This window comes from Vicugna pacos, chromosome 16 (assembly GCF_048564905.1).
Source record: "Vicugna pacos chromosome 16, VicPac4, whole genome shotgun sequence".
NCBI lineage: Eukaryota > Metazoa > Chordata > Mammalia > Artiodactyla > Camelidae > Vicugna > Vicugna pacos.
The window spans coordinates 2,135,238-2,152,048 of NC_133002.1; the positions used below are offsets into that span (position 1 = coordinate 2,135,238).

Genomic DNA, 16,811 nt, shown 5'->3' on the forward strand with positions numbered 1-16,811 from the left:
TACTTTCACAAGACAGCGGGAGATTATCCAGTAATCTGCCAGGGTCAGATCAGCTGTGGGCGATTTATAGGCCCAAATGGGGACAAATGGCATTCTTTCAGGCTGCAAGTCTTTAAGGAAGAAATGGAGAGGACAAGACTGCAGGCCAGATTTATTAGGCCGGGGAGGGGAAAGTGATTACCAGTCCATGAACACACTGGACTGTCTTGTAGTCCAACAATCCTTGAGGACATTACAGGGGAAACCTCGGCTATCCCCTCTACATCCCCAACCCAGGTCTCTCCAGAGAGGATTAACTGCAGGGCCCCTCGAGAAGAGTGGAGACACCTGGACAGCCAGGACGGTAAGATTAAGCAGCAACTCGGTGAAGTAACACTTCCCATTCTCAGACAGAAACAACATAAGGAACTCCTCCTCCAGCTGTTTTCACTGAGCCAATAAAGAGACTAAAGCAACTATCAGAGGAAGTTTGGAAAGCCTCAATTCTTATGTAAAACAGATGTAGGTATCCAAATTTTTTCTTTAAATGAAGTGTCAGATCCATCTTGATTTGCTGTTTGGTGATACTGTTACTTGGGTACTTGTCATCTCTCTCTTAACAGCCTCCTTGGAGGCAGCAACCATGTCTTCTTCATCACCTTTATATGCCCTTCAGTGCCTAGCGGTGCCTGGTACCTTGTTGGTATTCAGTAGACAGCTAGTGAATCCAAATGGGTAGGGGACCCAGACTTTTCAAGTAAAGAAACTGGGTTTAGGGTATGAAAAGAAATATTTTAAACTCATCTTCTCTGGACTTCACTCAAGCTGACTGGTGGGGTCCTTGTCTTCCTGCAGCCTGTCTGGTGCACTTCCACCCTCCCTTCTCAGTGGTATCTCAATACAAGCCAGCCTGACATTAGTCCCTCGCTCTCTCTCTCCAGCCCAATACCAAGATGTGTACACCTGGAGAAGCAGTGCTTCAAAAATTTCTCTGTCATCACAGTGAACTGGTGAAGCTTCTGAGGTATTAAGCAATCCATCATAACATTTGTGACCGGTTAACTTTAATTTGTCAAAATAAATCTGCAGTTTTTGCATGTTAGTAATACAGTGCTGGTATTGACAGGAAAAATCATCTGCTTACACAGAAACCTTCGTTTAGGAGCACACCTTAGGAGGGAAACGGATACACAATAAAAGGCAAATGCAGGCCGAGCAACGAGCCCTACAGCATAACAGGCTGGATGTCGGATTTGAGGATTATCTAGTACAGCTGTTTAGCTGCCGATCTGATAAAGGGGAAGCTCTCAACCAGGTTACAACCAGAAGGGAAAAATAAACTCTCTGCTTTTCCATGAGCGGTGGCCGTCGTGCCTTCAACACTTGGTTGAATCAGTTCATCAGCATCAAAACTCAATTCCAGTTCCAAGACACAGGAGAATTTTACCACACAACCTACTTGGCGCACCCCCCTTCAGTGGCCCACTGCCACCCTCATCCTGCCAACTCTCTCCCTCCCAAAAGACACGACGTGGCTTTGTTATTGCAGACAAGCTTCTTAAGTGAATCAAGAATGCATACAAAATAGCATTTTAACTGAAGTCATACAATGAAGTCTCACTCCTGTTTATTATACAATGAATTGATAAAACAATCATTTCTAGTATATATCTTTTTTTTTTTTAAAGAACTAATACTTTCAGGGTTCTGACGGCCACACTCTAGCCTGGGGGTAGGGCCCACACCTGCCCCCACTGAGGACGGCTCCTTGGGCCACTGTGGAGGAAGGCTGGGCTGTCCCAATCATGAAGGGTGTGACTGGCAGCCCAGCCACAGAGAGACAACCGGCCCAGCAGGCAGAGCCAGAACCTGGTCCTGGGGCTGCACACCAGGAAATGTGGGCTTCCTCCAAACGTGGCCACTGCCTGCCCAGTCCAGGCCTCAGCAGGGCCATGCCCGGGCCTTCCGTACGCAAGTCCTTCCAGTAGTCCACACACAATGCTCTACATATCAAGAACAAACCATCTTGGTACTGTGGATAAGAGCAGTTGTAACAAAGTCATAGCTACATGTTTTTCTCTACATTTTGTTTATTGAGACAAACTAATTAAAAGGCACAAACATAGGGCATGTTTACATGGACATTATAACAAACATATACATTAAAAGTGTAGGAATGTGTTGCCTTCCTGCTAAACAGAAAGTTCCTAAGCTTTTATATATACAAAAGTTGTACAATTTAATGTCCTAAAGTACAAAAAGATCATTTATAAAATTATTTTACACTAAGTACTATTTATTTTATTTTTTACTATGTAGTTGAACCCCCTCGAACTATTTTGTATAATGACACACAGATACCTGTCCCTGATGTAGGAAGTCTGCCTCAGACGCAAGGTATTTTGATGCTTGAACTGACACAGTGGGGTATAAATGGAAGTCATCCAGTTTGACAGTCAGTCCTGCAAACATTCTGCAAGATTAACACAACTAATTTCCATTTCTCTTAACTGCAAGATTAAAAAAGAAAAAACCAAAAACATAATTGCAACTTAAAAAAAAAATCACAGCGTCTTGGTTTTAGTATTGTTTTTTAAAAAACACGATGCTTTAAAAACATTAAATGTGTGGCATGATGGCGTAGAGTATCTGTTTCCCTAGCTTTTGGTTTCTACTTTATGTACAGAGATAAAACATCCTGCTAAGAAATAAAAAGCACATGTCTTAACGTGCACTATCATTGCTGGGTGTCTGCAGGGAGTGCAGACAGCTTTCTCCCTGAAAACCCCACAAAGCGGATACAAGTGTTTTTTTCAAAGGAAAAAAAAAGTGATGTCCATATTTACAAAGTTGAACAAATCTGCACAATACTTAGATTAAGAAATGGAAGGAGAAATTTAAAAAAGATACACTCTGCTTGTTCTGAAGGGGCATACTACCTAGTTAGTGGTTAGAATAAAAACTGTATACAATTTAATATAAGACATAAACTCTAGTGAGCAACTAACACATCTTTCCCTGTTGAAACATCAACAGGCTCTGATTGGGAGAGAGAGGGGCATATTACATCCCAGTGCCTCCAGCGTCTTCCAATTTAAAGCAATATATTTCAACTGTTCCAAAGCACTCCTCGGCTCCTGAATAGGAGTCCCACGGCCTCTGTCTGCTGGAGTCGGCCTGTCCGCACACTTGACTTCTCCTGTCAGCTGCGGCCTTTTCTTACCAAAACACTATTTGTATATTTTGGTTTTTTTTTTTTAATTTTTTAAAAAAGTCAACTACAATGCTATATTCCATCAGGATTAGTATGCTGAGCAATATTTACATCTCCAAATATCAGGTCACAATCCCTATTATATGTTGACGTTAGAATGATAAATTACCATATGCTTTGCATATCAGAGCTGGTATCACCTTTCCCATAGGGAATGCTGCCTGAAATTAACATATTCCCAAAGGTAAAATGCATATTCTCTGAAATGCATTTTATTATGACAATGCGTGTATTTACTCATAAAAACAATAAACAGACAATTCTACACTAGCTCTCAATCTGTGGAGTTAGAACTTCAGGTTAAAATCAGCCACCCACCTTGACCATATGGGGAGAGGAGCTCTGCTAGTGTTTAGAATAAACTGATTTCTTGGGATTAGAAACAGAAATGCTTATTTTTCTTATTTTGAAATGGGTTTTGCTTTTTTATGATTGGTTTTAATTTGGGCATTTCATCTTGCCAACTACTATCCTGTTTAAGCAATGCTGTCAGCTAAAAGGAATTTCTGATTAAACTAAAGTGGTCCAGTGATAAGTGACATACACACCCTACTTTGAACAATCCCAGCCAAATTGGAGAAAAATGCTACTACACTATTTTTTAACTAATGTAATGAAATCTCCCAATTTCATGGTTTACTTTTTGCTTTAATAAACTAAAAGTAAGTTGCTGGTAAATATTTACTTTAACCCATATTTTGACTTTATAATACTGTTTACCAAGGTGGTGATGTAGGCAAAGCTTGGGGTAAGAAAGGCATGCTCTCTACAGGCCTCATTGCTATATTGAGAGGGGCGGCTAACGTCATAGGCGTGGGCAGGTTCATCGGAGATGTGATCGTGACAGGGTGTGCTATATTCACTGGAGCAGTGACGGGGGTGGGGAGGTTGACTGGGGTAGTGAGTGTTAAAGGAGAGGTCATGGATAATGGACTGGTTATAGTTACAGGGTGCCCTATGTTCATTGGGCTGGTTATATTAACTGCACTTGAAACATTTACTGGACTTCTCATGCTCATTGCAGCTGCCACTGTGACTGGGTTTGACATAGTCCCAGACGACACAGAGGACGTTATATTGAATGGAGTAGTGAGAGTCACAGGTGTCGTAGCAGCCGTGGAGGTTTGGCACAGGTTAGCAGCTTCTAAAATAAGAAGACAAAAGGGCCTTTAGACTCTCAAAACAGTGAACACAATTCAGTTTCTGAATCAACTTCTTTTAATTAAAAAGGACAAACATTTAATAAATTAAATTACAGTTTTCTACCCCGTGGTCAACAAGAAGGGAGGATCCTTCTAAGCACAAGACTGGGGACCAGGAATCCCAGCATGAGAGCGGATGTCTTCTCTGATGCTTTGCCTCCCACGAGGACTTAGGCAACTTGTTTAGCCTGGGTGCTTCTGGTTTCGAGTTTGGATTTACTCACCTACCTCACAGTGAGGCTGGGAACATCAGTTAATTTCTGCAAGGCACTCTGGGGGGCAGAGATATCATGTAGGGCTAAGTACTCTCACTACCACTTCACGGAGTTCCTCTGAGTTCTAAAGACTTTCCCGGGAAGAGCTAAGCATCTGAAAGCCAGGCGAGCAGACCTGTTTACACAGAGCGGGGCCGACGGTCACACAATAACAGATAATCAGAAAAGTCTTCTCAGAAGGCACACGGTAACTAGCAGAAAGATGTGTGTCCTCCGTGCTATGTATTCTAAAGCCTTCTCAGAGGTGAAGCCATATTCTGTTAAGGTTTTAAAAATCCATTAAGCAGGGATTAATAAACAAGCTATTTTAGTATCATCTGCTTATTTCAGTCTTACGAAAATCATTTCAGTTAAATAATTCTGTTGTTTGTGGTTGTTTCTTAACTACATTAAGAAAGAATATGCGTCCCTCGTAGTTTCACGTTCTTCTCCCAACTCCCGCTTCTTTTTCCCTTTCTGATGCTGACATAATCACATACTTTATGCCTGTCATTTAACTGCACATATTACACACACCACCAACCATACCAAGCAGGACTAACCAGGCTAGGAGAGCTGGCAGTGAGCTGGGGGGACCTGGGTCCTTGTTATCAACAAAGCCTGGGCACTTCTTAAGGAAACTTCCCTCAGAGGTGACCCCCCCCCAAGCCCACCCCTCAACAAAATTCAGCACCACCTGCTGGTGTGTCAGAAAAGAGCAGTAACAAGACAGATGAGGGTGCTGGCTGTGACCTGGTGTCAAAACGAAAAAATGCATTTGAGACATAAAGATAAGAGGGTTGCACACAAGCCACACATGGGTCAAATCACCTCAGGTGGACCCGAGTCGATGAGCAGCCCTTTCTTGATCAATATGATGGAACCTCAGCATTACTCCATGCTCCACATCAGGGACTCCCAAACCTGGCTGATGATCAAAATCATTTATCCAGGGGGATTTTTTTTTTTTAATGGCTTCCCAGAAAATTCAATCCTGAGATTTAGACGGAACCTGGGAAATCCGTATTTTTAAAAAGCTCCTGAGGTGATGATATGATTGTCATCCAGGTTTGGAAACTTAGGTTACCTTATTTAAGCCCCATATTTAACAGGGACGTGCTGATTTAAGTTCAGGTTTTCAGGTCAGGAGTCTCTTCTCCCCACAAATGTGGTATTTACTAACATGAGTTTCTAACATCAGAGATCGTTTCCAAAGAGATCCACGCTACAAATGGGAATACAATAGCATTTTGTTTCATGGGGGTCAGAAGATGAGTTGAACAACTGAGACTTATTGTGCAAGCACACTGAAATACAATACCAAACAGAAGGGTGCAGAAAAAAAGAGAATGAGGGAGAAAACCAACTCACTTTCGAGGTGATGGTAGCATTGCTAAAAATATTGCTTCCACCAAATGAGTTTTCGCTCTCCCATGTGCCATCTCCCCACCTCTCCTCCCACGTTTTCTTTTTAATCTAACCTTACTCTTTTCTGTAACTTAAGTACTTTTACTTCTTAAGTAAAACATCCTTCATAATATGCTTTCAACTCACTATGCAATTATCATAGCCTATAAACACATATAAATATTTCTCTCCTACCCCTCATTTCTCCACCCCTACTCCTGATACAAAACATTCTGTCAAAATAATGACAAATAATCATTTGGAAGACAGGAATAAGCAGCACCTGAGGCAGAGGGGGAAGCCTATCTGAACTGCTGCACTCTTTACCTCCAGTGCCAGATGTATATGAAAAGAGTGCTATTCCTTTTATCTCTATCCAAGTCCGGGATGTTTGGAAGGGATCTGAGGAAGGGAACAGTCACGCTACATGAAAGCACAGAACGGAAGGAACTACACAGCAGAGGTATTACAGCAGAGTCTACATGCAGAGGATTCCGTATACATTTAAAGTAAACAGTAAGACATGACAGGGGTGAGGGAGGAAAAATGGAATTTAGGAAATCTGTCCTGTGGCTGATGATACACTGTCAAAATGATTTAACTGAAATGGCTGCACAAGAGTCCAGAAGCCAAAGCTACAATTAGTAAGTTAAAAAGCTGTTTTGAAAACTGATATACCAACTGATTCTTTATAGGATGTATGTGAGAGAAAAACAAACCATTCTCAATTTTAATAACAATTACAGTCAAGTCACTAACAACTGACATACATACATGTTAAGCTAATGCCAGCCCCAGTGACAGACTGAATGAGATTAAGGGTGAGACCAAGAGAAAAGGCATCAGCATTACGAAGTCTGAAACATGTAATAAAGAAGACAATTCAGGAAGAACACTAAAGAGCAGAAAACAGCAGTTGTAAGAAAATGAACTTTTATACACACAACGATAAGTTCACCTACCTCTGAAAGTGGGAGTATTTTAGAAACAAAGGAAAAAAGAGCCCTTAATGCATGGAGGCTGACACAAAGATAAGCATAAAAAAGGGACTCTGGGCATACTGAGCAAAGGGCCAGATCTGGCTCCAAATTTGTAACAAAAAAGTAAACCAAGAGAAACAACATGACAAGAAATACAGAGAATTTTTATTTCCTAGTAAAAAAATTTATCTGGAAGCTTGGAAGCTTTGTTGCCAATAACTTTACCAGGTGTTTCCCAGCATATACAGTATCTCCACAAAGTGCTCTCCTCGCGGTGGCTGTGACGTTGCCCACTTAGCGTACCGCAGGGACGCACTCCTCCAGCCATGCGCGGAGCGCTGGCAGCCTCGTCTTACCTTTCTTCCTTGCTTTGACAGCTTCTTCCCACAGCCTCAGTGTCTCCACCTGCTTCCCCGGCCAGCTGCTCACGTGCTGCTGCTGCTGCTGCTGCTGCTGCTGTTGCTGCTGCTGCTGCTGTTGCTTCTGGCTGCTGGTCTCCTCGCTCATGCATGCTGCCCCCAAGACAAACCAGAAACACTCCATTTACCTTGAAAAAGTGCAGCTATCTTTTCAAAATCCGAAACTTCAGATACTCTGACTCCTCACACCCCTCTGATTGTTATCATTTGACTGGATAGTTTTTACTACAATGCATCTTGTTTGCTGCTTCTGTCTATATTGGTCAACTAGGTAAATTTTAAAAATCTAGGACTAGGGAAAACCAATGTAATAAAGAAAAGAATTCTTTGCTACATTAAAAAGCAAGTGTCTTTTAGAATGGAACTTGGGTAATTTTAGCACAGAATAATTAATGCTCATCGAAGTATCCAACATATACCTGGTTACTTGACCACAACAATGTACACTAAAAGTAAATTTGTATGAAGTCTGACACGCTAGACAAAGAAGCAAAAATGAGAGATTACACTTTTTTCTGGTGGTAGGGGAGATCTTAAACAAAACACCTGGGTAAACACAAGTGATGAACTTTATCCACAAGCCCGTGGATAGTCTACCTTCAACTTAGAATTTATGGTAAGCAAAACATTTAATACTTCAAATGGATATGATATCCTATTTCTCTGTAGATTTGGGTTTGAAAAGTAAGCTTATTTAACACTGCTTTTATCCTTAGGTTATTAAGGACATGTTATTAACACAATCAGGAGTTCGGTGGCACTTGAGCTTGAGAATCTTCCTAACATTAAATAAAAACAATTCAAACTGCCTGGCAGGAGACGCAGCTTCCTAGTAGCCTTCTGTTGTCACAATTCTAACACACTAGAGCTTTTAATTCAAACCCCATAGAAGAAGAGACAGATTGAAAAATAGCTGCAGGGAAAATGTGCTCTTTTAACATGGGTGTTATTAGTAGCCAAGTACAAGATTAAAAGCAAAATCAGTGGAGAATTTATCAATACCGTCTGCAAACATGCATGTAAAGTGTATTTCCAAATTAATATACACTCTCTTTCGATGCATGTCTGCATACTGTAGGAAACACATAAAATGAACATTAATATAGTCCTGAGAACACAAGGGAAAAATACCTTCAATATATTATAAAAACATCTAGATTCTGTCAATCCAAAATGAAAAAAAAAAAATTGAAGTGTCACCTACTTTTACTGATGCCTTGTTTACATGTATTACAGTTGATGCTTTGGCTCTGCCCGTGCGTCTTTAAGTGGCTGGTGATGTATGCTGCACTCAGGAGCTTTCCGCAGATGTTACAGGATACCTTGCCTTCGTGGCGCACCATGTGTGTCCGCAGTCTGTCTTTGGTGGCAAAGGCAGCAGTGCACGTCTGCATGAGGGAGGAAAACTTTTTTTAAATATAGACTATCCTGTTCTACTCATTTTAAAGTACGTTATATTCTAGGTATTAACCTATCCATGTCAGCAAGCAGACTGAATTAGCTGAATTTTCATGGCATGTGTCACCTAGAACTGTACTCTTAACAAAACATTTGGTGAATTTTAGACTCTTACAAATTTGGGGGGGGAGAAAAAAAATATCAACAGAGTAGTGAAAAGATGTGAGCTTCAGAGTCATTTAAACCTGGATTTAAATCCAGCTCCCTCAGTCACTAAACAGTGTGATACTGAGCAAGTTAGCTAACCTGTCTGAATTTTTTTCTTCATCTGTAATGAGGACAATAATACCTACCTCACAAAATTATTGGTGGATTAAGAGTCTGGCCCAAGGCCTCACACATAGTAGGTACTTACTAAGTGACACTAGCTTCCTTCCTCCAACTGAATTTTTCTTAGAATTCAAATCATTTACTTAATAAAATCAGTCATTAACAAATTTAACTACAAGGAGCACAAAAAGATTTTCAGCAACAAACCAGAATTACTGATGCCTAAAACAGTCATTTGCTTTAGCAAGATTCTTAACATTTTTTTCTTAACATTTTCAATATCACAACTTATATAAAATAAAATCATTAACACGAGTAGATTTTTAAACAACTGGAAAATGCTCCAATTTGCCAATATCAGAGAAAAATCCAGTAAGTGATAACATTTGGGAGAAAATTCATACTTTCTTCTACTGCATTTAAAACAACCTCAACCATCAGCCCAGAAATTAATTTAAAGCATTTCATTTGTTTATTCATTTCAAATACACAGCGACCTTTGCAAAGACAATAAATGTTTTTTTATATAACAATAAATACTGTTGCCCAAGGAAACGGAAATGTAGCTTCACAAAAACAGCATATTTACATTTTCAAATGATCTTGCCTCACAGAAACAGAAGCTGTCATTTATATTTTATAAAACTAGAATTCAAATGGACCACATTTATTCAAGTCAGTGATTTTAAGACTATTTAAAAACGGTGAGATTTGATTGGCTCAGATCTTCTGGATAATGTGCATTAAGTGCTACACTAAGGATAAGTCATTTTAACTCTTACTTGGCATTTGAAGGGTCTTTCTGTTGAATGGACATGTTTTACGTGACAGCTTAAGTGGTCAGGCCTGTGAAAGAGAGAGTTTCAAGAGAAGATGTAATGGAACACACACAGAGAAATGCTACTTACTGTGATGTTTACATGCTTGGCAGATTTGGGTGGGGGACATTTTAAAGAAAGCTAGCAGAATTACCAACTCCCCCGCCCCCCGTGCAAGTCTCCTTACCTCTCTTACCATAATCAAAAGTCTTAGTCCTTTACCTGTTAATTTTCTCTCCTAGTCAACATCAAACCATATTAGGTCTGTATTCTTTACAAGGACAAAATACCCAAAGTAAAGTCCTAACACTTGCCAGAGACAACTTGTACTATATTAACTTTAAAAGGCTTTTAAAAATGAAAATTAGTGAAATGTTAGTAACCACAGAAAAGTGGAAAAATGTTCTCTTAAAAACTTCAAGAGTATCCAAGGTCATGCCAACTTTCAGGATATGTTTCTTTGTTTTGTGCAGTGAACCTCATGTCTAGTCACCCAACTGAATTGAAAACCGATGGTTTTGCAGCTTTGATAAGAAGTACTGATGTGCCAAATGAAGGCCTGAGTCCATCAAGGTACTCTTTAAATGAAATAAGTTAATCACTACGTCACCACTTGTCAACCACACCAAACTGAAATTAGACCTGAAGGTATAATACTTCATCTGTCACCAATCTCCTCTAACAACACAAGCCTGCACATACCTATTCTCACATAAACCTTTTAGATTACACAGAGATCGCACTGAAACCATAATGGAAAAAAGCAAAGCAAAATGCAGTACCTCGAGAAGCCTTTCCCACAAACACTGCAAGTATAGGGTTTGGTGATGCCTCCTTCATGAGACCTCACATGGTAAGTCATCCGGTCCTTCCTCTTGAAGCGCTGATTACAAATAGGACACTCGAAAGGCTTTTCGTCCGAATGGGAGAGCTTGTGCCGATTGAGGTGGTACACATCTCGGAAGGCCTTCCCACACATCTCACAAGCATGGTTCTTCTTGACAGGCTTACTGGGTTTCTTGACAGACTGCGTCACGGGCATAGCTGTGGTGCTGGCACTGCTGCTGGGGTTGGTGCCCGAGGAAGATGTAGTGACTGTTGACAAGATGCCTGCAATGGTGGAGACCAACGAAGTTCGGCTGCTGTCCCCAGCGATGGTGGAGATAAGGGGAACCACTGTGGTGGGGGTTTTCTTTGGCCGGGACACCAACTTGATGCCTGTGTGGCAGGACTCGTGGCGCCTCAGGTGATAGCTGTCCCTGAAAGCTTTACTGCAGTAAGTGCACACAAAGGAAGTTTTGGGTTTTTCTTTTTTAATCCCAATGGCATCCTTTAATGTTTCTGGAGCAGCCTGAGGTTTCTGAGTTATTGGTATTGGAAGCAATGGTTTCTGATCAGGGGGCTCCACAGCAGAGCTCAGGAGGGGCAGCAAGCTGTTCTGTGCTGCCTGCTGTTGGTGATGGGAGGCTTCATGGGCCTAAAACCAAACATTTACACTTCAGAAACTCAGCCTCTCACAACGACCTTCAAAATTCAACATGCTTCAGACAACAGAGACCAGAACAAACAATCAAAGAGCCTACAAGCTACTCTCTGCAGCAGAGATCCAGCAATCACCTAGGTACTCTCAGAGCTCCCAATACAAAGCATTAAAATCACTGCACAGACACAAAACTTTAGCAAATACGTTGCTGACAGTGATCTTGCTTTCAAACAGCTGAATAAACTACACACCGCCCTGGTTCATAAGGGACACAGCAGCTGATGAAATCACTCTGCATTAGTCTGTCAGTGCCAAAACCAAGTTTAAATAACCTGTCAAAAAATTACCCTCCAGACTTAAGTATTTAACAGTACCTTATAACACTAATGCACAAAACACACTCACACACAAACACATATATACAAGTAGTCATCTACTTGTCTACTTTACCTAGAAAAAGTAATGCATTGTGTCTCTCCCTTTCCATCAGAAAACTGTTAGTGACTGAGGAAAGAGGCTGTTGCTAAGTGACAAAAAGAATCTAGTTCTCTGAATACATATGCCAGTTCTTAAGTTTACTTTGAAAGTTTTCACTTAACCCTACTGAAGATTTGATTGAAATGAAACCTGCAATTAATCAACCTGGAAGGCATTTGTGAAGGCAGCTCACAGCAGAACACCTGCCCGTTGTTTCTCAGTTCATGTACTCTTACACTAAAGTCTGTATCCTTTAGCACCACTAGCTGTTCAAACCCTCAACTCTCTCAGACAGACTAGTAAGAGGAAATAAACTATAAATTATTAAAATTCCTTTCATTTCCATCTTCTTCCAGCAGTTGTAGATTTCATTAAAGTATCAGACATTTGCTGTTATAATGTGCTGCTCCACTGCAAAATTGGGGGCTGGCCACTGCCTGGAAATTTTCTTTAGCTGCACTGAAACCAAAATTTCACTGTGGATCGGGTTCTTGGTATTTATGAGGAGTTACTCTCTTGGTTTTTTGATTCTTCCAAAATTCTCCACACCTCCATACTGATAAACATTTAGGAAATGATGGGGAAAAAATTCCTGAAATAGTTCTTCCTAATATGTTGTACTTGATCGACATTATTTTTGAAACTCTTGACAGTGAGCCCAAGCTCCTGTGCTTGAGTTTTGTAATCCTAAAAGGATACAGGCACTCAGAGGTAAGAGTTCCAAATATTTTAAGCATACAATGTCCTAGGAAGGGTCTATCCCATCATCTTAGATGCTCTAGACACTTTTTTACCCTTCTCACTGTATAATCGTAAGACCTGCAGTTAACTCTATTAAGGAGAAAAAAAACATGGAGACAGACACACTCACACAGAGCCTCCCCTCCCCCCGTCCCCAACAGACAAAAACATCTACTACACGTTGCTCGATGTTTACTTGATGGCAGGACAACAGCTAAAACAGCTAAGCCTGGAACCAGACTCCCCCAAATCATTAGGAGGCGTGGTATCCAGAATTACCACTTGCAATGTAATAATTCTGACTGAATCTCCCTTTGAGTCCTGGAAGTACTCATAGAAATTGTATGCTTACTTATGAGTATCTTTCTGGACTTAGTGCTCACACTGAATTACAGTCCACTTTTAATTTAATTTATGGAGCTCCTGGAACTATCAGGCGCTACCCGAGTAACATTGGTAGAAACTTTATAGAATTTGGACTCTGATCTAACCCCCTTTCCAACCTGGCTGTAGGACACCCAAGTTTCCATACAGTATACAAACAGTTAATAGCTGAAGATAGCTCAAGATATACAATTTCAAAGGCTAACAGATCAGATAATAGGGAACACAAATCTTCTGGACAAAGTTCAAACTTATAGTGTTTAGAGGCATTTTTCAATTCTAAACAACCATTAGTTCGATGGAGTACTAAAAGCACTTACTGCCATTTTACCAATTCAGATGTCTGTGGCAACATAAAGTATTTTTACAGCATTGCTGAAGCTCACTCTCACACGAGGGTCACACCAGGTCCCTGCTTCTTGGGTGAAATGCTGTAGGAGGCCTCGACCACTACGGGAATCACTTTCTGAGGATTCCTAGGATCCCCACACTTCTATATGAAGCCTTCTAAGAGGGGAACTGGGTTTCCCCAACGTGTTCTCTGGGGGAGAGACAGAGTAAAATAACAACCATTGCCTGCCTTCAGTTAAGTGATTTTTAAAAATATATAACTTCTGGGTAGACTTTTATTTGACTAGCATCATCAAAACAAAGTTTTAATTTTATCTCCCATCTCTTTCAATTACAAGGCTCTTTTTTTTTTTTTTAAACCCTGCCCAAGCTTTCCTTTTTATGGGGACGGCAAGAAACAAAAATAAAACAGAAATGTTATTTCATCACCCAGGGTGGTAGGATATGGCACCATGAAATCTCCAGTGCCAGAGGATACAAGATTTTGTACTGAAAGAAATTAGCATCAGTGAGTCATATCTTGAATGTCCTGTTAGGAGAATCATCCATCAAACATTTTAACAGCTATGGCTTTCACTTTCCACCAGGTTACTTGGAAAGCAAGCAGGTATTAAACTGTTTTAAAATATAAACTCAATGGGATGCTCCAGAAAACAAATGAGAGACTTTAACTCTCTATTTCCCCAGTGAAAACTACTTAAAACTGGAACTGAGTAAGTCTATTCATACCTTTCCAGAGAAAAGACTGAAATATTCTCTTTACCCATTCAACTGTCCTCGGCTCTAAATTATAAATTTTCCAACAATTTTCACTGCACACATTGCCAAACCCAGGATCAAATATTAGCTTTCACACTTCTCCATCAGGTGGAAAAAAAGATTTTAGTAGCTGAAAAAAATTGAATAATATAAAAATCTAATTAAAAAGTTGGTCAATAAATGCTTGGCATTTGCTTTATCCAGGAAAGAAGTAATAAAAGTATTCCAAAAGATTTTTTAGCTAGTTTCCCAAAAATTAGTTACAGGTTTTTCCCTCATATAAAGAACTCTCATTTTTTTCAATCTCCATGAAGTTTATAGAGAACACGTTTAATATGGTAAATCTAAATCATCCCTCATGTGAAAATCACCTCACTGGCCCATTAATTCCATATTTTAAAATGACCATTTGAAAGCGTTTTCTAGAGAGGGCATTTGCCACCTTTACACCAACCTGGATGCTAGTTAGTTATATACCACATCTTTTCCAGCATTTTTAAGTTGACTTATCACATTATCAAGCTCATCAAAGCACAATACTAGCTCAGAATGAAAAAAGGGCAAGTCAGTGAATTCTGTACTTTTGAATATATTCAATTTTAAGAAGCCCGAATATATTCCAACAATTACTTGAAAATCAAATTACTCACATTTGAAAGAATATGTTTTAAAATAATAAACCACCCCTACGAAATAGGCAGTGTTTGAATTAACCAACTCCCTTTATTAACTCCACTGGGATAGGTCCAGTGGCTGGGAGGATTATTTGAAAATTCTGCATCCGTTCCTGGTTAGCTCCAAAAGATCTCAAGCGCCCAAGCTACGCGTTTGGGATTTCACGAAGTTATTCAAAGAAGGAAAATAACTGAGAGAGGCGGGAAGAATGCACTTAAAGTGACGAGCTTCCTAACCTCCTCTGGTTCCGAAGTTTCCCCGTGAGCTCATCACTACTGCCCACTAACTGGTTCGTTTGCAAAGAAACGAAGCAGAGGAAGAAAAAAAAAAGTTCTCGGTCTTCTAAATAGGGGTCCCCTCCTAAAGTGGGCGGGCAAGAGGACTGCCAGCGTATCGGCTACAGTCACCTTCAAGTTTCTTCCAAAAAGTGAAGACCAACACCCCATGAATGACTCATCTGGGGGCTTTGTAAGCGGACTTTGTTTGCTCTCTCCACTTGCCGTCTCCCCCACTTGGTTGGAGGAAACGTTCGAGGTGGGACGAGAGAGAAAGGCGCCCCGGGAGAAGGTGGGGCCTCCCGGAGTCCCGGCCGCCCCCGTGCCCCCCTTTGCCCGGCCCGGCCAGGGGATTCCCCGGGCTGAATGGGACGGCGGGAGAGCTGGACAGAGGGAGAGGGTGTCAGCTGCCAAGGCTCGGCAGAGGCTTGGGAAAGAAAAAACATAAATCCGGTGAAAAAGTTTGGGGAGAGTATACACATTCTTAACACCCCCCCAACTGGGTAAACATGGGGGGGCGGCGGGAAGGGGGAGTGGCGGGGAGCCCAGGGACACTCGCTACTCGCGGGGATGGGGGGGTCAGAAAGTCAACACGCACACACACAAAAAGAGGAGAGGGAGGTGAAAAGGACGGAGAGCGAGCGAAAGATGGATGAAGTGGGGGGGAACTAAGACCCAGGGACCCCCCTCACCCCACGGTGCGGGCCCGGGCCCGGCGCGCCGTGGCCAAGCGGACCGCGCTATCCAGCGGCCCGGCGCCCTCCTTTCTCTGGGCCGCGGGTGGTGACAGCGACTGGCCTCCTCCCTTCCCCTTCAGGGCGGGAGGGAAGGGTGTGTGCGTGTGCGTGTGTGTGCTGGGGGGGCCCGGGGTTCACCCCGAGGCCTGCTCTCTCCCCCGCACCCCGTGAGGCCGCCTCCTTTCACCTCAGCAGCCCCGCTCCGGCGGGGCGGGCGGGCGGGCGGAAAAACAAAGGGGGATTAAGGCCGGGCCGGAGAGCGGAGCCGGGAGGGAGGGGAGGAGCGCCCGCCCGCCCGCCCGCCAGCCCGGGGCCCGGCCCCCCTGTCCCCCCCGTGCCCCCCCGGGGGGGCCCCCAGTACCTGGAACAGGAACGCGGTCCAGTTGGCCTCCATGGCTGCGGCGGCCGACCCCCCTCCTCCCCACTCCCCCCGCTCGGGGAGCCTCCTCAGCCGGAGGAGGCGACAACAAAGCGGCGGCGGCGGCGGCGGCAGCGGCAACGGCGGCTCCTCAACATGGCAGCGCCGAGCGCGGCCACTTCCGGTAACCTCCGGGACGCACCACCGCCGCGGCGAGCGCGGGCGGGGGGGGAGCCCCGACCCGGCCGCCGCCGCCCCCAGTGGCCCGGACCCCTCCCGGGCGTCTTCGCGGCCGGCTCGCCGCCTCGGAGCTCAGCCAGTGCCCGCTGGCGGTGGGGTCAGGGTCCCCGCGGGGGGGCTGGGGTGGGGCCGGGGGCGGGGATGGGGCGCGGCGTCCCCCCCCGCGGGGGTGTGTGGTGCTGCGGTCCGTGGCTCAGGCAGCTGGAGCAGGGGGAGCTCAGGAGAGAAGATGGAGGACGCCAGGGTCTGGCGCCGGCTCGCTGGGCACGG

The 16,811-nt window shown here is 43.0% G+C and overlaps 1 protein-coding gene across 4 annotated transcripts; it reads right to left on the reverse strand.

Moving 5' to 3' along the window:
• Window positions 1-1,576: 1,576 nt before the first annotated feature.
• Window positions 1,577-16,580, reverse strand: VEZF1 (vascular endothelial zinc finger 1). Of its 4 annotated transcripts, none has more exons than XM_072940170.1 (6): window positions 16,305-16,580; window positions 10,844-11,538; window positions 10,026-10,089; window positions 8,720-8,921; window positions 7,453-7,608; window positions 1,577-4,397 (listed from the first exon to the last, which is right to left on the reverse strand). In XM_072940170.1, exons 1-6 carry the CDS (start codon window positions 16,335-16,337, stop codon window positions 3,970-3,972), a joined length of 1,578 nt encoding a protein of 525 aa, XP_072796271.1. In that variant the 5' UTR covers window positions 16,338-16,580; the 3' UTR covers window positions 1,577-3,969. The 4 variants fall into 4 exon arrangements, with proteins under 4 accessions (XP_072796271.1, XP_072796272.1, XP_072796273.1 ...); XM_072940171.1 differs by having other exon boundaries at window positions 8,720-8,903; window positions 16,305-16,577; XM_072940172.1 differs by lacking the exon at window positions 16,305-16,580 and adding an exon at window positions 13,467-13,862.
• Window positions 16,581-16,811: the final 231 nt, after the last annotated feature.

Excerpts from the sequence above, each read along its gene's own strand:
- VEZF1 (XM_072940170.1), bottom strand. The coding sequence starts at position 16,337 with ATGGAGGCCAACTGGACCGCGTTCCTGTTCCAG. Across the intron at positions 8,922-10,025 it reads AAAGACCCTTCAAATGCCAA|TTTTCCTCCCTCATGCAGAC; the intron begins GTAAGAGTTAAA and ends ATTTAAAAAAAG. Across the intron at positions 4,398-7,452 it reads TGTCAAAGCAAGGAAGAAAG|AAGCTGCTAACCTGTGCCAA; the intron begins GTAAGACGAGGC and ends TTCTTATTTTAG.